The sequence below is a fragment of the Lindgomyces ingoldianus genome (assembly GCF_010093535.1).
Source record: "Lindgomyces ingoldianus strain ATCC 200398 unplaced genomic scaffold BDR25scaffold_7, whole genome shotgun sequence".
Lineage (NCBI taxonomy): Eukaryota > Fungi > Ascomycota > Dothideomycetes > Pleosporales > Lindgomycetaceae > Lindgomyces > Lindgomyces ingoldianus.
Window position 1 is genome coordinate 1,983,677 of NW_022985168.1, and position 23,452 is coordinate 2,007,128.

At 48.5% G+C, this 23,452-nt stretch overlaps 6 protein-coding genes across 6 annotated transcripts; 2 read left to right on the top strand and 4 right to left on the bottom strand.

The window, feature by feature from the left end:
* Nucleotides 1–144: 144 nt before the first annotated feature.
* BDR25DRAFT_215732 (ankyrin) lies at nt 145–1,536 on the bottom strand (the record flags this gene model as incomplete). The annotated part of the gene is made up of 1 exon (XM_033684850.1): nt 145–1,536. The coding sequence occupies one exon, from the start codon at nt 1,534–1,536 to the stop codon at nt 145–147; it is 1,392 nt and encodes a 463-aa protein (XP_033551300.1).
* Nucleotides 1,537–2,332: 796 nt separating this feature from the next.
* On the bottom strand, nt 2,333–5,299 carry BDR25DRAFT_386024 (uncharacterized protein; the record flags this gene model as incomplete). The annotated part of the gene is made up of 5 exons (XM_033697973.1): nt 4,942–5,299; nt 4,742–4,882; nt 4,195–4,690; nt 2,652–4,143; nt 2,333–2,448 (listed from the first exon to the last, which is right to left on the bottom strand). The coding sequence occupies exons 1-5, from the start codon at nt 5,277–5,279 to the stop codon at nt 2,333–2,335; spliced, it is 2,583 nt and encodes an 860-aa protein (XP_033551301.1). The 5' UTR covers nt 5,280–5,299.
* A 463-nt stretch (nt 5,300–5,762) lies between these two features.
* On the bottom strand, nt 5,763–6,909 carry BDR25DRAFT_392111 (alpha/beta-hydrolase). Its single transcript, XM_033698187.1, has 2 exons — nt 6,159–6,909; nt 5,763–6,111 (listed from the first exon to the last, which is right to left on the bottom strand). The coding sequence occupies exons 1-2, from the start codon at nt 6,859–6,861 to the stop codon at nt 5,918–5,920; spliced, it is 897 nt and encodes a 298-aa protein (XP_033551302.1). The 5' UTR covers nt 6,862–6,909; the 3' UTR covers nt 5,763–5,917.
* Nucleotides 6,910–7,659: 750 nt separating this feature from the next.
* On the top strand, nt 7,660–18,969 carry BDR25DRAFT_340918 (uncharacterized protein). Its single transcript, XM_033693553.1, has one exon. The coding sequence runs from the start codon at nt 8,025–8,027 to the stop codon at nt 18,939–18,941; it is 10,917 nt and encodes a 3,638-aa protein (XP_033551303.1). The 5' UTR covers nt 7,660–8,024; the 3' UTR covers nt 18,942–18,969.
* A 770-nt stretch (nt 18,970–19,739) lies between these two features.
* BDR25DRAFT_301792 (uncharacterized protein) lies at nt 19,740–22,131 on the top strand. The gene has a single exon (XM_033689650.1). The coding sequence runs from the start codon at nt 19,886–19,888 to the stop codon at nt 21,842–21,844; it is 1,959 nt and encodes a 652-aa protein (XP_033551304.1). The 5' UTR covers nt 19,740–19,885; the 3' UTR covers nt 21,845–22,131.
* Nucleotides 22,132–22,302: 171 nt separating this feature from the next.
* BDR25DRAFT_352014 (uncharacterized protein) lies at nt 22,303–22,589 on the bottom strand (the record flags this gene model as incomplete). Its single annotated transcript, XM_033694954.1, has 2 exons — nt 22,303–22,410; nt 22,470–22,589. 2 exons carry the CDS (start codon nt 22,587–22,589, stop codon nt 22,303–22,305), a joined length of 228 nt encoding a protein of 75 aa, XP_033551305.1.
* Nucleotides 22,590–23,452: the final 863 nt, after the last annotated feature.

Below are 23,452 nucleotides of genomic sequence, written 5' to 3' on the forward strand. Positions count from 1 at the left end.
CTGAATATCGCATGAAAGCTAAGACAGGTATTCTAACAACAAAGCACAAGAGAGATTCAGTAGCCGAAAAGGGCAGGAATAACTTAAAAAAGAAGGGAAAAGGTACAGTTAACTCAACTACTCTCAAGCGCCCGCGCTTGCCCCTCAGTTTCTCTTCGGGTTGATCCAGATCAGAACCTCGCTAAATCCTCCAGCAATCGAGCTACCCATACTGGCAAATATTTCCAGCATCTTCTTCGGGACATAGATGATAAGCTCGATCAAACCTCGAATGATCAACCACACGAGAAACCCTATGCACCCAAACATCTTTTCCAGGATGTCTTTCGTAACCTCCCCAAACGTGCATAACCATTTCCAGAGCTTCTTTAGTCCGTCAACAAAAACGGCGCGGAGAAGAGCCATGAAACCATTCCAAACGTCTTGTAGAGTAAGGCCACGGAAGAGGTTGACAATGGCGAAGAGTAAAGTGTGGATGAATGAGAAGAGTCGGCCGACGGTGGAACCGATTGCAGTTCCCATACTCTTGATCCCCTGCCACAACCAAACAACCATTCCCCCGATGGCTTTTGGGGTAGCCTTGATAAGATGCCAGAGCATTTGTGCAAGCTCCATAGTGCATTCTTTCAAAAACTTTGGTACCTCTTTCAGAACATCCCATATCATTTGAGGTATTTTATTCAGCCATCTCCAAACTATTCCGGGAAGCTCAGAGCCGTGTTTCCATAGCCAGCGCGAACCAAGCACTAGAGGCAAGATGATGAGATGTTTCGGTACCGACCACAGAAAGAATCTTGGTACTGACCAAAGGCAAAAACGGAAGAACTGATAGATGCTTTTTGCTGCCTTTTTTGTCCTCTTCATTGCCTTATGGTGCTTGGCTTTCCATCTCCGCCAACCACCCCCTCTTCTCGTTGGCAAGTAGTTCACAACCTCACGGTGATTGTTCTTTGCAGCAAGGCGAAGTGCAAGTTCTCCATCGGGCGCTATCATCGAATCATCGGCATTGTAAGTTTCCATGAGCAATTTGACAATCGTGAGGTTTCCTTGTGCTGCGGCTAGCTGAAGCGGGGTGCGATAAATCTTCGTATACCCCTTCTTTCGCGTCCATTCGGAAGTCTCTCCGACAACTCCGTACGCATTGATATTGGCGTCAAAGTCCATGAGTTCCTGTACAGTGCGGATATTGCCGGCTTCGATGGCCGCCAAGAGAGGAGTTCGGCCATCCTTGTCGGTCGTTTCGGGGGTGACGATATTGTTTTCGATTAAAGCCGCGACCACCTCGTCTTTTTTGGTTCGGATGGCATTGAAAAAGCTGTCTACAATATCTTGCTGTAGAATTGCGGAGCGCAATGTGTTACGAATTAACGGGAACTCCAAAATGGGAAGATCATGGTTATTTTGTTCTCGGATGGCATCCGCAATCTGCTGGATGCCCTCAGGTAATGCAGGTCCATGTTCATCGTAGGCTGGAGGATCGTTCGGATCTCTGAGAATGTAGTCGGGGTGGTGTGATGGCCCGGGCTCAAAGTTCATGTGGCTGTGCTCGCTGTTGGCCCCAGCTTCAGATGCTTTCGACAACATATGGAAACGTTAAGAATAGGTTGACTTCTGCGGGAGGTTATGTAGATTGTACGACAAGTTTTTGGATGAGCAAGCGAACTTATGTGGGCATTTAGTGGGCTATGCTTCGAGATGGGGAGATTGTGACCGGTGAAGCCACGCCTGCACAGCCTCTAGCTGGTAACCCAAGACAAGGGCTGAAGCGAAGCTGAAAGCAAGATCTCATTTGCTTCCGAGGGCACATGTGATAAAAAAAAATATGCTGAATAGCAACGATATGGGATTTGGGATATTTCAATTGTGCATCCATGATGTGCAACGGTGCGAAATGCGATTGGCCGATAAAGATGCGGGGATGCCAAGGCCGCTCACATCTATGACACAAGTTATTTCTCGAGCCCACTGAGCAGTTCTCGCAATGAATCCTTATGAGAGACATATGGGTGCGCTAATTAATTCAATATCTTTCATTTTCAGTATTAGTAGGCGGGCCTGGTAAACAGTCCCAAAAGTTGCGAAAATCCCACGTGCTCAACCGTTCATGCCCTGGGGCGTGCTAGACTAAACTACTTAGTTAGCGCTGCTGGCTAACTTAAGAAGCATCGTAAGCAGTTCGCACGCTGAAGTTTCTTTTATGAAGTGCATGTAAGGTCTTCAGACATCCTGTGACATGGAAGTCTTCGAATATAGCACCTTCCCTAAACACACATGGTCCAGATATTCTTCAGTACTAGTCTCGTTCAGAGGTGTCTGTGTCTTTCCAACCGGATCAAAAAATAGTTTTGGCTGTGCCCTTGGCATCAAGTTTGCTCCATACGGCCTTATTGTCATTGCGCATTCCTTCGGGCGGTCCGAGGACCTCTACCGGAACGCCAATATCACACCCTAAGGGAAGAAACAATAAGGGGGGTGGTGAAGAGCTTTGGAAGGGGTAACTTTTCCACCAATGACAGGATTGTTGGAAAAAAAATAACAGAGTCTCTAAGGTCTGCCTAACCTAGCAAAGCATAGGCATGCCGATCTTTAGAGACTCATGCAAGCCTCCTAGATAGCTTTTTCGTGGTGCTAAGTAGTTATGATTACCTCACCTCGTGCTGTATGGGTATCTTGAATGAGCGATTTGAATTGGGAGCGAGAAGCTTCCAGAACGTCCTGCGGTGGTTGCAACGCTCGAATCCAACTGAAGATTGCAACTGGTAGTTTCATCAACGACTGCGCTGCTAAATCCTTAGGCGGTGTAACGATGGAAAAGTCTGGCGCTGGTCGATTTTCCTGATAGTTTCGGTTCGTCTTCGGGACCTTGCCTCGCCGTACAGTATGGTACATGGATTGAAAGTGCAAGACAGTCCGTAGATTCTGGACGATCTGGGTGTTGGTGAGAGTGTCTATCTCTCCATTGAGAATATAGAGACAAATAGTCATTGGGGATCGAGAGGCTGAATCTGGGATGGGGGAATAAACAAGAGCATGCCCCCAATGCTTCTCCCAAAATCCAAGCTCATCTCCCGGACTCCAGTCTTTCCAGAGTGGTCGGCCTCTAGAATCAATAGAAGCAGAGGCACGAAGAAAAGGTTCTGAGGGGGGGCGTTGACCGATACGAAACCTCTCGTATATAGCATGCACAATTCCTTGCATTTGCAACCCAGGACTCTTTTTATCCTTATCTTGACTCTGGATGACCTTTTCTCGACGAAGGTCACGTCCTGTGTCGACGCAATGTATCATGGCATAGCTCACAGTGATCGTGTAGGTCCGCCTTTGAAGGCAAGAGCGAAAATCATATCGCACGCTGCGCTTCTGAAAGATCTTGATTGTTGATAGAAGGCCGACTTCGGAACAAGGGTGGGGTCTGAACTGATAGCGCTTCGCCGCTGCTCGGAAGTCGGCAAATTGTATGAGAGCGTCCTTCGCGTCATGAGTTACCGCTAGATACGTAAGTTCACGAACTTGCTGCCACATCGGATCAATAAAGTAGGATACGCGAAACTGAGCGTAAACAGTTCGGTTACGAGCGGCGATGCGACCAGTTGTCCTAGTAGCGCCTATCCATTGATCTTCGACTGCTCTGAGGACGTTTTCGGATTCCAAGACGACACTCCGACGAGCTAGAATCGATAGCATGGTCCTGACAACCCGTTTTGCATTGTCCGTGGTATCGAACCCAAGTAATAATGTTTGGAGATTGTCTGGTGTAATGAATAAACCACGGATGCGAGACTCCATGAATCTCGCATCGCGCACAACGCCAATCTTGTTACTGAATTGATCTAAGATTCCTTGATTGGAGGCGGAATTCTGAGGCTCGTCAGCCTTTTCGCCCGACAAATTTCCATCGATAATCTCCCCCGGTTCCATAGTCTCCATCCAGGGCTCAACATCTCCTCGAAGTGAATAGATATCAGGATCGAGTCCCATGGTCATCGCGTCGCTAATGTTTGCAGTGGTAAGCATCTTCAGCTGACGCAGGATATTTGGTCGGTAGATGTCTCGGGCCCAATCGAGAATGTAATCCAGGATAAGAATGAGCTGAAGTGCCTCGTCGTAGCCTGTAATACTTCCTCCCCAGAGGTAATTGATCAACTTTGGGATGTTATTGTTTGATCGAGTAGTACCATATATGGGGGCACTTACATAATCAGGCCGTCCGTTATGCTCATGGATACATGCTCCATACACTCTCCAATCCTCGCCGCGATTGGCTAGGAACCATACCAGAGGACCGCCAGGGACGTCCATTGTGTTACCCTTTGTTTTTAGAAGGTCATATTGCAGTTTCAGGGCATTTCGAATTGGAAACGCCGATTGGATTTCCATCTCTTCAAAATTATCTACGCCCTTCTCACCTTTTGCCTCGAGAATCAGGAAAGGAAATAGCAATGCGGAGCCACCATTGTCCGGGTTGATACTGACTTTTACAACCTCCTCTAAAGCGCGAAGAGCAAGACCGGACGAGTCTGTGTGAACATATGGTTGTTGAAGCAGGGTGTCAAAATTCGTGGTCTGCTGGAGACCGTGGATTCGGTCCGGCTTTTTTGAGGGACCGAAGGAAGCGGTATCTGTCCCACTAGGATTGACGCAAGTTTCCTCGATTCGGGCGGAAAAGATGTCGTTAATTCCTACATCTAGGCTTAACCAAGGATCAGTATCGTAGAAACCGGGTCCAGGATTCATGTTTTACCAATCATCTAGACGACTTGAAGGATTGCAGGTGCACGGCGCTCTTTGCTTCTGGCGGTCTTCGAGTGACGTCGTGCGACTGTTACTGAAGGACGGATTGGCTTCAATCTCGGACCTCCATAGTCGCTTGCGACACTTTTTACTATATATTGTGAATAATGTCCCAAGTATGCTCTCATGCTCTCATATCTCATGACGTACCAAGCGACTTCGATATCGAATCTCTCGAAGAGTCGGGACTCCACTTCGTGCCGCCAGCCAGCCTCATTCCGGTTTTCTTTGCGACACCTCGTTGCATAGAGCAAGATTCTGGCAGCTCTTTCTTTATTCTTTCCTTGCCACGGCTTTTCAGGTGACATGTTCGGCAAGTAGCCGTACTCTGCGTACGTGACATGACCGAGCTGTTGAACGATGGCGAAACTTTCCATGTGATCTTCCGGTACATTGCGACAGCTCAAGGCGCTATATTTTATTGAGTTTACAAAGATTCTGTCACGTTTGGCCGCCGCTTTGAGCTTCCGGTACGTGTCATTAACCATGATTATGCGTGAAATGTGACGGAGGTTGAGCAAGTAGCAAGAAGAATAGTAGATATATTTAGAGGCCTTCGGGAAAAGGAAATATTTTATAAGTGCAAAATGAACATGTGGTCCTCGGACTCCAGGTTCTTGAGCTGTGCTGTGCCGCATCCCGAGTAGTGTAATAGGCTGTATCGAAGAACTAGCGGGCGTTTCTGCAGTCCGCCGTGTCCACCCACAGGACTAGGTTTGTCGCTCTGACGCGTATAACGTTACATGGAAAGGCGCTTGCTGTATGGCTGTTGGCTGTGCTCGTGGACGTGAGTTGTTTCACATCGCGATTTGAAACGTGACTGAAGCCGCCCTGGACGCTCCCAAATGGGGCCGAAAACGGGCAACATGTTAGAAGAAGTAATGCGGTGGTCCAGGGTAATAGATCTCATAGAAAACAATTATTAAATTGGGAAATGAGTAGAAGACCCTACCCGAAAGTTGGAATTTGAGCGCAAACCTCATTGGCCGCTTAATTTGCGTGTTAGTAGATTCCCCTGTCGTGTTCAAACTTCACGCGTGTGTATGTATTCTTCCGCCATGCTGTGGTAGTAGATTTACTATTCCATAATGCAACGACGCTTTTAACTTTAGAAATAGGCACATGCTTATAGGCGGCTCTTCCCAGCTGCAGATATCTCCGCGTCAAGGAAATTGTTGATGAGCTTCGTGAATTGATTTGCGTACTGATAGAGAAAGCCATGACCAGAGTCGGGATACAGATGTAGTTGAGCATCCGTATTGGAGAGTTTCTTCCACATTACATAGCTGTTCTCCGTAGGAAGTAGCAAATCATCACTTCCTGCAAGGCCTTCAGCCAATAAACTCGTGAGGATAGGAAAGACCTACCATTTGCGATGAGGACCGGCATCTCCAATTCGAGAAATCGGTTATATGAGCCAGCATCCTCATTCTCGGGTTTCTGGAAATTGAAATAGGCCACGGTCTGTCTCTCCGCGGTTTCTACATCTATGTAGTCAACCCGATTTGGCCTTGCGGAGTGGATGCGTTCGAACGACGCTTTCCCCGCGGCTTGACTCCTCTCAGACGGCCCAAAGAAGCTAAGCAGAAAAGCCTCAAGCTGCTCGTTCTTCGTCGATGCAGATTTCAATTTCATAAACGGCTCCATGCCCTGGACGTGCACCACGCCTTCTCCTGTGCTCGAAATTGTCGCAGCAAGGATGAGGCGTCGGACTAGATGTGGTGCATTCAAGGCAATCAACTGCGCGGTACAACCTCCCATGGAGAACCCAAGGAGGTCAATCTGCTTTACGCCCAGTGCGGTAAGCACGTCTATAACAACTTGAGCCCAGGCCGTGAATGCCATGGGGATATTTCCTTCAGAGCGTCCAACACCAGCGTTGTCCAGAATGATGATGGGCCGATGTTCTGCGAGGGGGTTGATGAAGGCCGGGTCCCAGTGGTCCATTGTTCCCCGGAAGTGGATGTGCAAGAAGAGTGGGATCCCAGTGGTGAGACCAAAACGTCGGTAGGCATACCTGATACCATTGACAATGATGAATTGGTCTTGTGCAGTCTCGTAGGTCGACATGATGGTTCTCGGGAGGGGTGTCCCGGGGGCTTTGCTAGGAACGGCCGGGGAAGGGGATTTTGGCCCTTGAATGAGTCTTCGGGGTCACTATATGAAGACTCTGGGAATTAGTAATCCAGCCATCAGCAAAGATGAATGCAGCCAGTCTGATGAAAGCCCGATTGCCCCTTGCGGTTTAGTTTCGGGATGCCTAAACTATTCAGCAGCAGTCATGGCATTCCCGTCGAAAAGTGAACTGAAGTTCGGGGTATGTGGGCTCATCGTCACGACAAGAAGGAGACTAAAATTAATAATCGATGGAGAAGAAGCCTGATTACCAGCATTCTGATGAACACCCAATTGCTTTTTATGGTAAATGGGCGGAAGGAGCAACCAGGAGGGCGGGTCTAATCTAATATGGGGGGTGAGTCGTGATCATGTTTGTAGCGCAGCTGGGGGAGGGGAAGACTAGAAGCTTTGATTACTGAAGAAAGTTGGTGATGCAGTAAGAGGACTTCGCAACTGAGGAGCGTTTGAAAGTTACCTCGGCCCATTGGTGTTACACAAATCACGTGGCCGTTTCCGGTGTGCCCACCGACAAACCGTCCATCGCCCAATAGCGATGTGGTTTGTTCTCCACGGACAATTCCTTTTGTCACTTGTTGCGTGCCGCGACCATATTTTAACAACCGTTACGGACTAAACATTCATTATTGCCTTGCATCCTACGCAAGCCATAACAGTGACGGCTTGCGCTTTCCCGAACTCAGCCGGCGCCAAGAGAGCTGGAACCTGCATATTCGGCTCCCCCGCCTCGGTCATTCGTCTTGACTTTCAAGCCTTCACTCACCCCTCTCTCTTTTCTCGGCTTGCGCCTTTCAACGACTTCGAGGCGTGCCAAGAGCGCCAATTTAGCGACGTGGCATTCACTTTTGGGGCGCTGTCGCGAATCCGGCAGCCGCCGGCTGGGCGAGATGTGCAGCTGAATATCTGGATGGAATTCATTTCTCTTCTTTCCCGTCTCAAATCTCCAGTGGCCGGCTTGGGCTCTTTCCTCCCACTCCCGCTCCCTATGAATAAAGTATATCGTCCTTTGTGACACTCTCCCCGAGCACCACGTTTTACTACAATGCGGATATCGTGACGGTTTCTCCGTGTTTCCACTCAACCAGACCATTCCCGAGATGGAGACTCATCATATCTCGGTCACGGAAACGACCCCAACGCCTGTTGCAATCAAATCAGAAGAGATCTCGAAACCTACTCTTGCCGTCAACATCGTATCTCTCGGTAATGGATATCAAACCCCAGCGGAGGAGCTGCAACAGTCGGCCATCATCTTTATGAAAAAAAATGCTGACAATGAATCCGCCGATGAACTAGACGCCATCTCAGAAGCTCGGGACGAGCCACTTGGTATTCAAACTGAGACACCAGGAGCCAAGGCCTTGGAGGCAGCAGCAGATGATGCGTTGGCAAGAGTAGAACACGAAATTGGTGTGTGGATTCTGATTGGGTTATATATTCGGGTGGCATTAGGTGACATCGGCCCGTTCGAATCTGATTCCTTTCTGCCAATTATCGAAAGCTGTGTGCCGGAGTTGGTAGCCGCACTAGATGGAGCATCGCTCCGCATTCTAAAACTCATTGTCGACCTTGTTATCCAGAAGCTACCGGTTCGCGATGTACCTGATAATGATCGTGGATTCCTTGTATCCTATTACAAGGCTCTTTCTAAGAGGCAAAATTTCTTCGCCCACATGTTAGCTAGATCCTTTGAGAGCCTGACCCCACCACCCATCGAGCCGGAACCGAGTTCCATCTGGGTCTACATCCAAGATTTCATATCGAAACCGCTTCAATCAGATTCCCTTTTAGAATACTCTGCTGGAGAAATCGCCGATGCAGCAATTCTAGCATGGATCAAGGCTCCACCGTTGAAGGAAATCTTATTATTTAGTGCCTTTTGTTCTAGGCCCCCGACGGTTCCAGGCTGGACACTTCCTCCCAGAGTCAACTGCAGCTCACATTGGTCGATTTTCACAATATTTGCGGGAGAGACTCACTTCCTCGACGTCTCGGAAAGTACCGAGGGACAGACCACTCAAACGCCGTTTCCCACCACCGTCGAAACGCACGTCACGGCATGTGAATCTTGGACGGTGGATGCCTTTAATGTTATAATCACGAATGCTAATGGCGTAGAATGCCGTCTTGAAATTGGCGAGGGGATTTGGGAGAACGATGGGTCTAAATCGTGGACACTTCGGTGGCAGGACCACCTTGGCCAATTGTGGGGTTTCTCTGCTACGGAAAAAAGCATATCTCTCGACCGGATCTCGAATTCAAAATTCAAGGAGATACATTGGTCCTTCAAAGGAACGGATGGCATCGTCTCTCCTAATATGGATCCTTCATGGACATTCATGTGCGGGTGGCTTCCATCGCGGACCCTGCCATTTTCTTGGACGACGACCACACAAAGCTCAAACATTGCAATGTTCTTCAAGCCTTTGATATCCAATATCGAAATTTTCAATAGTACAACCCTCGGAGATATTCTTGCAATCTTCTTCCCTGGCAATGAGGTCTACCAAGCCCTGTTTCATCGCTTACCCCAACCTATCGCGGGATTTTGTTCTACTACGACTCGTCTTAGTTTCTCCGATATTGATGTTAAGTATCTTCACACACCAACCGGAAACCTAGCAATCAAGCGGATCAATATCCCGATTCCTTTAGAGGAGGTAGCCGACTCAAACTCACTTATCTCTCTGTGTGGAGCCCAAATGAGTGTTTCCGATCTTAATTTGGTCATTGAAATCCCTGGCACGGAGGCCGCTAAGCTCGTGTTGATCTTGTCTGCGGAAACAGCTCTTAGAGATTCAGAGATGGCGCTGCAGTTCGAATTTGAGTTGGTAGGAACGAGATCTAGAAGTGTGGTGGTCCGAATCGATGAATGTGTCAGCTTGCTAGATCTCATCTCTCTATTCCCAAAGGCTAGTCTTCATCTGCTAAAGATACCATTCGAACTTGAAACAGGGAATCCCAGCAACAATGCGATTAACCAAATGTTTGACCGTACCGCTGAGACCTGCGCAAAAACCGACTCGAGCCACTCAATGCGGATGTTAGACACCTCTGTTTTATCCAGAATCGTCGACAATCCGGCTAGAGAACCCGGCCAATTGTATGATCCTCTCCACCCTTTCTCACTCATCCAGCCGAAGGAAGAATCCAGTTCATCAAAGGCGTCAATGCCTTCCTCGATTCAGCTTCACCATATCACAATATCCGCGCCTACCTCTGAGATGTCAGCCGAATCGGGAGCCCTACGTCTGGCTGCGAACGCCTTTTGGGATAGATGGAAGTCGATCATTTCCAAGAAAATTCTTCCGAGTTGGACGGTTGAGCCCGTTGAGATATCCTTTTCACCTAGAGGAAATACTAGTCAAAAAGGAGAGGAAGACCTAGAGTTTGAGGCAAAGATCAAAATTACCATCGAAGTTTCGAGTTCCGGTGAAAACTCCTTCTCCAATGCCGAGACGGAAGCGGACTACATACTTTCCTGGGGACAAGATCCAGAGGCTGGGCCTCGCGAGGAAGATGATATCACCTTCGATTTAGACCTCAGTAGTGAAGTGGAGGAGCTGGAGGACGACGTTCGCAAAGCTCCAGTCCTGCCCGCCCCCTCGCGCCTATATCTCACCCTCAACGCTCGGTACCAGCACCTGCACGCTGGATTTAGTTCCGATTTCACTATCTCTCCAAGCAGCGGGGGAATGATTAGTGTCGCCCAAATGCTCGGTGTCATGCCCGTCGGAAATATTTCGAAGATCCTTGCTGATAGTTCTCTTCCCGGCATCATATCAATGACCAAGTTGCATTTACGCCGCTTTTGGTCTCCCGTCGCTTCTCCCGGCGAAACGGAGGAATACGCCAGATGGACCATTGAGGCCGAGGCCTCAACGTTGTCACTATTACCTCGTATTTTAGCAGTCGAGAATGCCAGTGTCCATATCGTTAATGCCCTAGAGAACTTTTCATGCACCGGTCACGGTTTTGCTCGCATTGGAAAATTGAGAAAACTGGTTGAGGTCTCTTTTGAAATGCCAGGGCCTAAGAAACATGGATCCATTATTATCGGCTCTCCTCTGGGTCTCTTACTTGCTGATTTGCTTGAGGTCTTCAATCTGTCGGGTTGCGGTGACTTCCCGTTGATTGGAAAAGTCTTGGACATTGAGCTTCTTCGAGTGGAAGTAGCCTTTCGATGGGATAGTATATCCTCTACTTTCAAAGTAGCTGGACTCTCTTGCAACATCCGAGCAATCGATGAGTTGGTCATGGATAATCTTACCCTGACACAATTGACGGCTAGACTATCATATAGCAAGGAGGCATGTTTCCACGAAATCAAAGACGAACATGGAGAAAACACAGACACCTACGTATTCACTGCTACCGCCTCTACCATGGAAGACAACCTTGACGTTTTTGTAGACTGGAACAGCTGCAACGAACTTCTTATTAAGGCTCGCTTCCAGCCTACAGCACCCATAGATCTGCCTAAGATCGTTGGCCACTTCCACAATGGCTTGAGTTGGCCCCCTTTCCCGTTCCTCGACCAGGCCCGATTTATCGAAGGGCGCACCTGCCTTTCTGCCACGGGCAAAGAATTATGGACCGATATGTTCGAGTCCGCTTTCGGTGACCTCTTTGCCTCGTCAATAGACACTCTAGCAACCCAATTCGAGATGGAATTGGGCGATACCCATATCATTTGGCAGACTAGGAAATTGGGGATTCTTCTGAAATTCGGCTCTTCCAAATCTATGACATTTCTGGCCTTGCTTCGACTCATTATAGGTCCTGACATCTTCGACTCGATATTCTCCTTCCTGGACGATCTTTTGCTTGACTCTGGTCAGATCATGATTACCGACCATTTACGTTGGTTCATTCCCTGCATTAACTTCCGAGGCCCTCGCATGGCTTTATCGTTTTCTATGACCTCGATCGGCGACTGCGATATCAAACTCGCCTTTGAAGCGCTTGAAGATGTCAGGAGTCTTGAACTACTAGCAGAAGTCTTCCCAGTTTCCATATCTACTGTTCCGCCTCTCCTCTCCCAGCTCTATTTCCAGAACGGTACCATGAGCTGTGTGTACTCAGAACAGGGAGTATCTGTTTCTGGTTTCACTGCAACCCTTGCGAGCTCCCAGTTCAATGCGAATGCTACCTTGCTTCAGGATTGTTTCGAACTTAGAGTGTTTCCTCGGAATGACTTGACGGCAATCAATGTCCTAGAGCTATTGCGGCCAGGTCTCGGACCAATACGTCTCCCACTACTCCAGAATCTCCAATTCATCAAGGCCAATATGTCTGTTAAGATGAACGGAGACATCCGTTTTATCAACTGGGCCCTTAAACTCTCCACCCCGCATCTCGATGTCACTCTAGCAGCGCAAGAAGACACACAGGCCATTGTTATCAAGATCAAGCCAACAGCGCCATACACTCTCACGATGATAGTGGCAGATATTGTGCTGCCCAACACCATCCTCGGACTAGAATCTTTCTGCCAGAAGTTTAATGCTAGTATAGACTCCGTCACAATTGTTATGAAGTTTGACGACTGTGGTGTTCATCTCGAAGCCTTTGACATCATCGTATCTAACGAATCATCCATCAATCTCCATGGGATAATGCTACGCGCTCCGAGGATTCAATATAGGATTAGAAACGATATTATTCCACCATCCCGGTCTGGGGACACTGCGACAGATTGCGGGCCCGATGCCCACGTAGGGACAGCCACTATCCCTAGCACTGATAACCGTAATCCAGATCTACCATCCTGCTTCTTCATCGGAAACGTCGACATTGGGGCAGATAGAATGGTTTTGCAAATCTCCCTTCCTCTGAATGGGCCCACTGCCGGTTCCCTTGCCTTCTCTTTAGTCCCGCTTCCTGGGACGTCAATCAGCACCTCATCCTTGTGTTCCTTGACTGGTGCTAGCGCCAGTTTTCTTGCTGAGCCAAAGGGCTTCGTGTTTCCTAGCGAGCTGCAAATCGAGGGTATTCTAGGAAGCATTTCTTTGGGCAATGAGGGGATGATCCGGATTGAATCCTTGAAGGCCGGGGTTCGTCTAGGACGCAGCCTTCCCCTTATCTCCACCCCAAAGATCCAGCTCAGTAACCCTACACTCTTCTTGAATTACGCGGAACAACGCGATCTTGCCTTCCAGCTTTCAGCGCAGTTAGTCATCGGAGAGGTCAGCCTCAGAGTAGCTTATTCTCGAGGCGAAGACGGTAGCGATTGGTTTACCTGTGAACCCGAAACAATTGCCGAAGCGGTTCCCTTCAATTTCAGCTCGCTTCTCGACTTGGTTGGCCTCGATGTGGACTCATATGTCCTTCCCCCAGTTCTAGTTGGACGGCCAAGTCTTGAATTCGATACTCTGAAGCTGAGTTTGCCGCAGACCGGCAGGCTAAAGTTGGCGGTATCTGGAACAACTGTGTGGAAAATGAATATTGGTGGTATGTCGATTAACCTTGAGCAGATTTCCGTAGACCTAGAGTTTGTTCCTATGGCTGATATTGTGCCGATGAATTGCAACATTTCCCTCTCTGGCGACGTCTGCCTGGGGGACATCATTTCTCGGGCTAAACTCGAGTTGCGAACGGACAGAAAACCATGCCTGACTGCCACGTTACAGAATCCTAGCAATGGCGTCGGAAATATTAATCTGGAAGCTGTTCTAGCAGGTGCTGGCCGCATTACTAGTAGCGGTGATAGTATGCTTCCGGATGCGCTCAAATCTTTCGAAATGGACACTATTGGACTAACCCTTGAAGCCGACTTTGAGAATTCTAGTATTTGCTTATCGGGTCACTTTGGTGATTTTGGCTCAGGAATTTTCCGGCGCGTGCCCAGTACCTTTGGAAGTCATCAGTCCATCATTGCTCTCTCTACGAAGAATGCCGCCACACTGTGGCCCTCGCTTTGGTCGAACATTAAAACCGTCGTTAGGGATACGGAAGTAGCTCTCGTTATCTTATCCCACGCTACGAAAATACCCTTCTTAGAGGCTTTGATTAGTGAGGACCCAGGCATGGAAATCGCCAAGCCTTATTGGCCCTTGATCGAGTTCCTTCAACGCAAGCAACGAGCAGAACAACTCAAGAATGTGGGGCCGGGGGCGTTGATAGCTGCTTCTGTCCGTCTAGCTGGCTCGAATCCACCTACCGCCGCGCCGTTCCGCACCTTAACATCTACTTTAGAAGAGTCTCCCGATGCAGCAATGACCCTTTTTGCGAACATCAGCCCATCACCAGAAGACTCTATCGTAGAGGTTTCATTCCAAGGGTTGCGCTTGCTAGGCGGTTGCATCACGCTCTGGGGGAACGGACAGTATGATTTCAAGAACGAGAAGCTCACTGCTTATGCTTTCATCAAAATTAAGCACGAGACGATTGAGGAGCCGCTTAAATTTAGAGTCAATGTCACAATTGATGATAGGAAAGTGACATTTGAGTCACCTGACGACATCACATTTCGGGAGCCAGTTGTCGCACATTTCAAAGTGATGAAGAGACTCGAAATTCGGAACATACGCGTGTCGGGAAGAACCATGGCGAGCGCCCTTCGGGTTGATTCTGCTAGTATTCCCTCTCCGAACCCTTCTTCTATGGTGCCTCAATCGCTATTCTTAATTCTCCAAGGTGAAGCACATGTAGGCAAGCACGTTGCAACCGGATCCATTCTCCTTCCAGGTGGGAAGCCCAAAGCGGCCGCCATCGAATTCACGCCAGAGACGAAGATTCCTATTTCTGAATGGATCGAATCCCTATTCGGGTCTAAAGTAGACGTGCCCAAGATGGAACTATCAGGGTTGAATATGGCGTACTCTCTGTCCAACGACATCATCAAATACGAGGAAACAGGCCTAGAGTTGCGTCCAGGATACCATGTGAGGGCTACCGTCACCATTTTCGGGAAGATCTTCAACACTGCGATCGAAATGAGCGAAGATGGACATGGATTCACTTTAACGAGCACATGTGATGGAGCAATCGATCTCGGTATCGTACAGCTCACTCCTTTGGCTGGTCCAGCCTCGCAAGCCTCAGCTATGGGCCCGATGATCACACTCACCAAGACATCAAATGCTGTTGACTTCCAGTTTCACTCTGGGTTGACTCTATTTGGCTGCGAAGGGCATTCCCTGCGGCTCTCCTACAAGGACTCAAAGTTCGCAGGAGAGGCAACGTACAAGGGCTGGTTGTTTGGCATCGAAAATCCCAAATTCGACTTAAGTTTCTCGGAGTCTGGTGAATGCGGCACGGGTGACTTTACCCTCCTTCAAAATCTCCCAGGGAAAGATCTCGCGGAAGGCATTAAGAGCGCGTCTACAAGGGATAAAGGCTGCAAGTGCGGACAATTAGAATTACCACTAGATGATGCGGAGTGTAATGTGAGGTTTTCTCTGAGACTTCCGTTCGCCGATCATCGAGTCTCGAAGGAGTTGTTCAAGCTGTTCGCGAAAGTCAGCGTTGGGATCAGTATCGGTAAGTTCAGCACCACTATCGATCTCGGAAACTTGGAAGTGCCGATTCCGTTTCCGATAAGCAAAGAAAGCTTGCCGGAGGCGCTGGAACAGACTACACGGAAGAACTTGGAGAAAATTGGAGAGCAAATCTTGAGGCAAAAGCGGAAGTTTGCCGGCCTCGTTGGCGCTCTTATTGCGAAAGGATTGAGCAAGAGGACAACGGAGCAATTGATTTGCCGGAAAGTGAAAAGCAAGGAGCTCGTCAAACATGCGATAAGCACTACATTAGCCGTGGCTTCAGTCAGCGGCGTGGCTGCTTCCGCGGTTAGCACGGCGGTTGGTGCATCATTGAGTCTCGGAACAGGAGCAATCGGAGCATTTACAGGCCCCATTGGCACGGTCTTTACTACTTACCTGATCGCTTCTACCGCCGTGAGGGCTATCACGACTCCGATTAGTATTGCAATGGGTACTTCGGGCGTAGGCATTAAGCTCGGGTTTCTGTTGACTGCCCCAGTCAGAAAGACGGTAAAAGGAGTTGCTGGCTCAGTTCCCCTCAATGACGACGATAGCACCGATAGTGACACCGATGGCGAAGGTGAGGATTTCGCGTCCGCCCGCGACGAAATGAACCGAATGTACAAGCAGCGAGAAACGGAGATCCTGGAGGATCAGCGACGGCAGCAGGCGACGCTCCAAGAGGTGAAGAAGAAAATCGAGGGAATGCTCGTGTTGAGTGGCCCGCCCAGGCTAGAGTATGTGGTTGACGATGAGAATCGGTCCTGCGCCATGCATGTAGACTGGTCTGCTGTTCTGCCAAAAGAAGAGGGTTTCGACTTCGATGACTATCAGGGCTTCTCGTGGGATGTGGAGATCGGCCCAAAAGATACACCGGAAGGTCCCATTACTCGGACTACCGTTGGAGAAACCACGTGGACCTCGTACCCGGACGAAAAGTACCTCCAATCAAGGACTATGTATGCCAAGGTCAGGGCCAGATTCACGGCCAGGTGTGAGGACGAGAGCGAAGATTTTGTAGCTAGTGCGTGGACTACGACGTATGCGCATCGTCTTCAGATGCTTAATGTACCCGAAGAAGTTCACCTAACAATCACGAAGGAATTAAAAGCATTGGTGTTGGAAATATCGCCCTGTATTTCCACCACAGTTACCCACAGAGTGCAGCTCATCTCAAAGCTAAAGAATGGGACGACTGGGGAGATCCGAGAAACAACAGTATCCGAAATCACTCTTAGCGGAACAAAAATAACGATACCACTACTTAGTCTCAACATCATTGAGCCATGCGACCTCCTCGCCAAAGTGAGTCAAGTGGCCACTGATCCCTCAACAAATGAGGCGGACTCATTCCCAATTCAGTCTGCGGAGACCTTGGAGGTTCGTCATTGCGAGATGCAGACACAGTCGACTCTTCTGGGAGAAGAATTGACTCTGACGTGCATAGCGGCCGAGGAGATCAAGGGCATGCTGTATGCCCATAAAGACCGCCAATGGCGAACCCTCGATCTTTTTGCTAGCCCCACGTCCCTCTTGTATCTGGATGAGGAAGCAATGAAGTCCGAGCTCTATCTAATTCCAGAGCCTGATTATGAGAGGGGTATCATATATCTCCCATATCCAATCAAGCCGGAGGCTCTTGCAGTTCCTATCGACGCGCCAATCATCCAGGATTCCTCTTTCTTGTCTCTTGAAGAACGCCGTCTGCATCTATCACTCCTCGTAGATCCTCCTCAGCTAGACCACGAATCTATTCATTACTTCGTCGTCACGGGTCTTCACAAAAATACGTTTGACCAAGGCGTACATACGTTCAAGAGTCACCCTGCGGAGAATGACAAACTTAATGTGAAGTTTGTAATTGACCTACACGAGCCCCGACCAAAGTCGGTATCTGTATGCGCCATTGTCGTTAATGACAATGGCGAACATGTGCGAAGCAAGCCCAGCCTCGAATTCCCTATCCATGTTCCTATGGGTGAATCAGCTTTCCCTTTCCACGCACTTCTTAGAGCAGATGGCTCGCTTCTAGTATCATGGGTGAGGACTGAGGCCAGTGGCATTGCGTGGGAAAAAATGAAAGTCGCCATATTCAATTCCTCTGGGTTCGATATTGAGAATGCGACCGTATCCTTTAACGAAGGCCAGGCGGTCTTCAGAAAAGATGTCATGATGAATGTCAAAGGAACGGATATTCTTATCCGTATATTTCCAACAACACCTCACACCCATGGCCAACTTTCCTTTTCTTCCTTCCATATCCCGGAGACCTGGTCAGCCACTCCTCCAGCCCAGGCGCTTCCTGGGGCAGATATCGTCAGCCCTATAGGTAACTTCGCTACGATAGTCTGTCAATACCAGAGCGACCTCTACACGCGGATCTTCTTTACAGCGGATAACGGGAACATAGTCCAGACATACCGAAAGCACAAATCCAAGATCACAAGTAAGGCGATAACATTCAAACACGAGAACTGGAAAGTCAAGTACCTTCGTCATTCTGGGAACGCGATTCGAGGAGGTTCTAATATTGCAGCCACAGCATATCAAGGCAATGGGAAAGAGAAGTGGATGGAGTTATTTTGGGTTGGGCCGAAGGGGAAGTTGGAGTGTGAGATTAGTAAAGATGGGGGAAAGCATTTTGAGAAGTTTAAGTTTGATAGGGAGTGGAATAAAGAGGGCATTGCCTCGATGGAAAAGGGTGGAGCTGTCCTAACGGATACGGTCGCGGGACGCAGATATCTTTGCTGGATTACGGCGAAGGGCGGGTTACAATGTATATATAGACTTTCGCGGACCCCGGTATGGACGCAACCGGAGTCTGTTGCGCCAGATGGTAGCGTCGACATTGCGGCAGGGGGGGGCATGTGCTGGGTTTGTTTTGGGGTTCTAGAAGTACATGCCGGACTTGCTTTCATTGCACCCGATGGTGCTGTGAAGCTTGCGGAGTACCGGGAACATGGCAGTGATGACGAAAGCAATAACGGCAACAGCGCTCGATGGCAAGTTTCCGAAATCGCGGACCCAGGAACCGCAAATCCGAGCTCAGCGATCTCGGCATACCTCTTGCATGACAAGAACGCTTCCAACATGATATTCTTCGCTTCTCCAGATGGGGCGCTCTGTGGCTTATATAAAAACACCTCCCGCCGCGTCTGGGAACCCATTAGGCCTTTTGCCGCCTCCAAAACGCTTCATCCCCGCTCCAACATCCTCCTCCGCGAAACGTACAACCCCGGAAATCTGTCCCGTCAGCAGTGCATACAGGTCTGGTATCGCGGCGAAGATGAAAGCTTACGATGCACCGAGGCGTGGATTAAAGACAACATGTTCGAAAAGAGTCAGGATGTAGAGGGTCTGGTATGGAGCGAGAGGGAAGTGTTGCAGGGATTGGATGAGGTACTGAGAGGGCGCTGGGTAGGGGCTGTAGATAGAGGGAGGAGTTTAAGGCATGAGAGTGTGGGGAAGGCGAGGTGGGTGTTTGGCCAGAGGTGTGATGGGAGGATTGAAGCGGTGGAAATCGGCGTTTGAGACCTAGTATGTGTCGCATATATTTTCGTAGAGTTATAGATCATTTTGCCTGCTTTATATCCATATATTTTAGTTTCTGTTAATTTGGATTAACTTTCCATTTACTTCGTGTCGCCAAACAAATATGACTGATAATGCAAGGCACAGTTCTATTTCCCGTAGAGAGGTTTCACTGATACACTCTACCCTAACTATGTAACCTAATATGTCATAACATATCTTCGGGCAGTAGTGCAATGCATAATCTGTGCACAGGCATGGCTAGATAGCGTACAGGGATATAAGCCCTAATATGCTTCCCTACGCATAGCTTGTGTCTTTCCTGTGCCCTAATATTCTAGAAAAAACACCTCGAGTTACTCTTTATTAGCTGAAGAGAACAGTTAATTTTCCATTGCAATTAATGTCTAGAATTAACAGAATACCGTACTCTAATTAGGATAATATCGCATCTAGTACATCTTGTTATACATAGAACGTGAGAAAGACTGTTCAACGTAGGAATTTTTATCCTAGTGGTATTCTAATAATATTAGCAGACTATACCCTAGTTATGTTCCCCGTTCTGTAATATCATGTTGCACATTATTACCGAAATCAGTACAGAAGAGCGGATATATCGCCACAGCATAAACTTTATTCCTCATTGCACGAAAGTGAGAAAGCGAAGGTGGCAGTCAAAGCGCAGCCTCGCGCCCTTGTGTGGCTAAAAGGGCGGCAAACGGCAGGTCTTGGCACGGCTTCCTCCACAGCCTCGTCACCTGCATCGCCCTTCCACCAGGCACTTTTGGTTAGACACCTGGTGCCTAGAGTCTGCAGAGAGATATATAACACTGCGTTCTCACCTAGTTTCAATGAGTGTCGCGGGTTTGGTAGAGATACTAACTCCTCGAACAGGGGGTCTACATTCACCTTTGCGTGGGACATCTCGCTCAGCAGCAACCATGGCGGAATCCGTCGTCCTTCGCCAGCGACTCCTCAAGGATGTCACTGAGCTGCAAAGGGATCCATACCCCAACATCTCCCTGTACCTGGACGAGAAGGATGTCACCAAAGCCTGCTTAATCCTAACCCCGAATGGCGGCGACCCGCTGCACCTGACAATTCAATTCCCGGAGAGATATCCTCTCCTTCCGCCGACAATATCTATCCAGAGCCAGATCGAACATCCCAACATCTTCGGTAGCTATATTTGCGCGTCTATGCTTAATACTGAGGAGGGGTGGACTTCCGCATACACTCTCAAGGGAATAGCCATCCAGCTACTGAGCTTCTTCTCCAGCGAGCGAATTGAGCAAGAGTATGGTGGCCATATCGAGCTCGCAACCTATCGACGTAATGGCTACGGATACCGCGCTATACCACAGCACCCACGTCCTTACACGTGCAATGTTTGCATATTTGGCAATCGGGCTATGCATCAGGAGCTGCCTGGCCCGATGCAGGACGTTACAGCCATGGATAAAGAGGATGGAAACCTCCCCCAAGACGTAAACCAAAAATGTGGATTGTTCAAACTCTCCGATGAGGTCGTCCTTCTGATTTTGGATCAACTGGGCACGGCGGACATCTTCTCTTTTGCCGATGCAATACCTTCCCTTACGGCACTGCTTAATTCCTACGACTTCATCCGCACCCGAGAGCTGGTGTGCTTTTGTCTCAAGAAGAGCTTTATGGACACCAAGCTCGGCATCGGCGTCTCCATCAAGAGCAGAGGGCGCCGACCAGTCTTCCAGACTGAGTTTGACCTCCTCTCCAACGAGGCTTTCACGATGCTCAAAGTGCGTAAATCGATCCTAGGCATGCCGTTCAACTCTTGGCTTCCGCTTCCGTTGTCCCGGCGTCACTGGAATCTAGTCAGACTCGATGCAATGCATTCCATAGGTTCATTGCGGAAGGCTGCACACATGGAGCAGTCAAGCAAAGTGGACGTGCTGTACCACTTCATGAACAACATCGTAGTCCAGTTTTCCAACGATGCGGAAGGCTCGGATGCGCGGAGCACGCTCACTCATGCGTCGGAGAAAGCTGTGGAAGCGTACTTCGCGCTTTTCCACCTCCTTCTTTGCAGTGCCACTGAGGACCCCGCTATCGTCAATGGCGCAAATGCAACAGTGGCGAATTTTCTAACTGGCCCGCGCAACAAGACAGTCTTCCCGGATCTTGGACATATGCTTGTGGCTGCCCTGGTCTCCGACGCTGGCTTAACCGAAGAATTGACGTTCACAATCATCAAGGAGGCTGTCCTGCGTAATGTCGTATGGATGCTTGACGTTAAGGGCGCGAACATGCCAGAACTTGCGTACCTCGAGCCGTCTGCCATTTCTGAATATCGCCTTGCCAAGACTTTTGAAGCATCAAAGACATCCTACCGTCTGCTGATGTTCCTCAAGCTCTTCAGCTCCACAGCCCGTAATCCAGGCAAGTCGCTCGACCAGCTATGTGACGCACTGTTCGATACGCATGGAGCACCTCCACCTGGAACGTCTGCGTGGATGGCCGGTGAAATCCGGCGTATTCGAGACATCAATGGGTTTCCGGCTTTCTTAAAAATGATGGGGATCAAGCAGATGCCAACTAAGGAGGTGTTTACAGCGTACTTAAGAAAGACGATCATAGAGAGCGTGGAGCAGGGGTATTCCGTCATGCATTTCCCACAGATTCAGGCGTATGTGATAAGGAAGAGAAAAGAGCCGGGTGTAGAGATGTCTAAGGAAATTCTTGAGGTTAACCCAACCACCGTGGACTGGCAGCTTGCAGATAGTGGATATGTGGCGAGTTTCTTTCCTGGGCGGATACCACCTCAGGGCCGTGGAGGCAGAGGTGGTGGCTGGAGAGGAGGCCGTAGTAATTGGAGGGGAGGCAGTGGTGGACGTGGATATGGGAGGGGAGGTAGGTCATAGTGGGTTGTATGGCTGCCAGTCATTTTCAGCCGATAGAATTATCCCTACAGAAGACCATACTAGTTGGATGCTGGGTTGTGTGGTCACCTCGAACGATGAGGTTCCATGTTAGCAAGGAGAAGGAAACCTGTAGCTGATCGAGGATGAAGAGAGTACACCTATGAATGAAACCATTCAAACGGACAAAGAACTATTAAGCTAGTGTAAGGATGGGACAGTAAGTAGCACGGATAGCACTGATAGCAAGGTCTTGGAGAAATAGGAGTCATTTGCGCACCAAAAATTACACGGGCGACTAGACCCTCTGGAAGAGATGCGGTCCGAGCTTGATTTCAAGCTCACGGTCACGTGGGTGGACCAAGAAAATTTCAGGAGGCGCCTTGTGTTATTACTGGACTAAGAAGTTGTGGTATGATTGGATAAGAGTGGAACGGAATGCTTTTACCTTCTTTGTCTGATTAGCGAGGCTCCGGCCTGGCGGTGCATTTTAAGCGGGCCTGTTTCTTGGTGTTATCCGGGCGCGTCGTTAGCGGCAAACGACTTCGAAGCGTGGTCTTTTCTCTCTGCTACCTAGCACATGCTGCTCCTTGAATATGCTAAAATCTATCTAACGCTCCTGCCTGACCTCGCTACCCACCACGATAACCTGGCGTGCCATTTCAGCTACTGCGATTACCCAAAACACCCTGGCCCCACTTTGCTGTGAGACTCCAAATCCGCCCACAGTCAGTAGTGCAATCAGCATCACGTAGTAATACAGAACTAACAGACAGCGTGGTTTTTAAGAAGCAAAAATATAGCTAATTAAATATTAGTAATTGCTAATATTTATAGTGCAAATATTTAATATTAGCAGCACGTTTATTAAAATAGTAATAATAATAAATAGCATAACATACTTTACAAGCAAGTTGCTTACACACCTAAGTTACTTACTTTTACTAAGACCCTACTAAACTACTCTTCTTACACTAATGCATTCCTAATAACACTACTTAGACATACTAAAAGAACATTAAATACAGCTTACACTCTAGGCTTTTAAATAAAATATAATACTTTTAAAGTAACATGCTGCAGCTATGTATAAAGTTTTTTAAAAAATAATAAATAACTAACACACTAGATAACTTTTATAAGCTAATTCTATAGCTAGCTTATCAAAGCTAGGTAATAATAAAGAGTAGGTAACATACTTACAGGCAAGTTGCTTACACACCTAAGTTACTTACTTTTACTAAGACCCTACTTGTAAAGATAGGATAGTAGGTAGCATAGATAGCACTAAGAGCAAGGTTTTAGAGAAAAATAGGAGTGTATTGTAAGAGAGACGAATCGCTGCTAAGCCTCGCTTGTTAGGATTCATGCTTATATACAAAGCACAGGTCATGTGACCTCTAAACAGGTTAGAAGAGGCTATACTAGACTGTTCTAGGACATCTAGCCTTACACTACTAAACTACTCTTTTTACACTAATGCATTTCTAATAACACTACTTAGACGCGCTAAAAGAACATTAAATATAGCTTATACTTTAGGCTTTTAAATTGTAACGATTCTCGTTCCATCTTGGGTCGCCCGGAACCCATCCGAAGGGTCCCCGTATC

Coding starts and splice junctions, on each gene's coding strand:
- BDR25DRAFT_392111 (XM_033698187.1), bottom strand. CDS start 6,861: ATGTCGACCTACGAGACTGCACAAGACCAATTCATCATTGTCAATGGT. Junction 6,112..6,158: donor GCCGGTCCTCATCGCAAATG/GTAGGTCTTTCC, acceptor AAGGCCTTGCAG/GAAGTGATGATTTGCTACTT.
- BDR25DRAFT_301792 (XM_033689650.1), top strand. CDS start 19,886: ATGGCGGAATCCGTCGTCCTTCGCCAGCGACTCCTCAAGGATGTCACT.
- BDR25DRAFT_340918 (XM_033693553.1), top strand. CDS start 8,025: ATGGAGACTCATCATATCTCGGTCACGGAAACGACCCCAACGCCTGTT.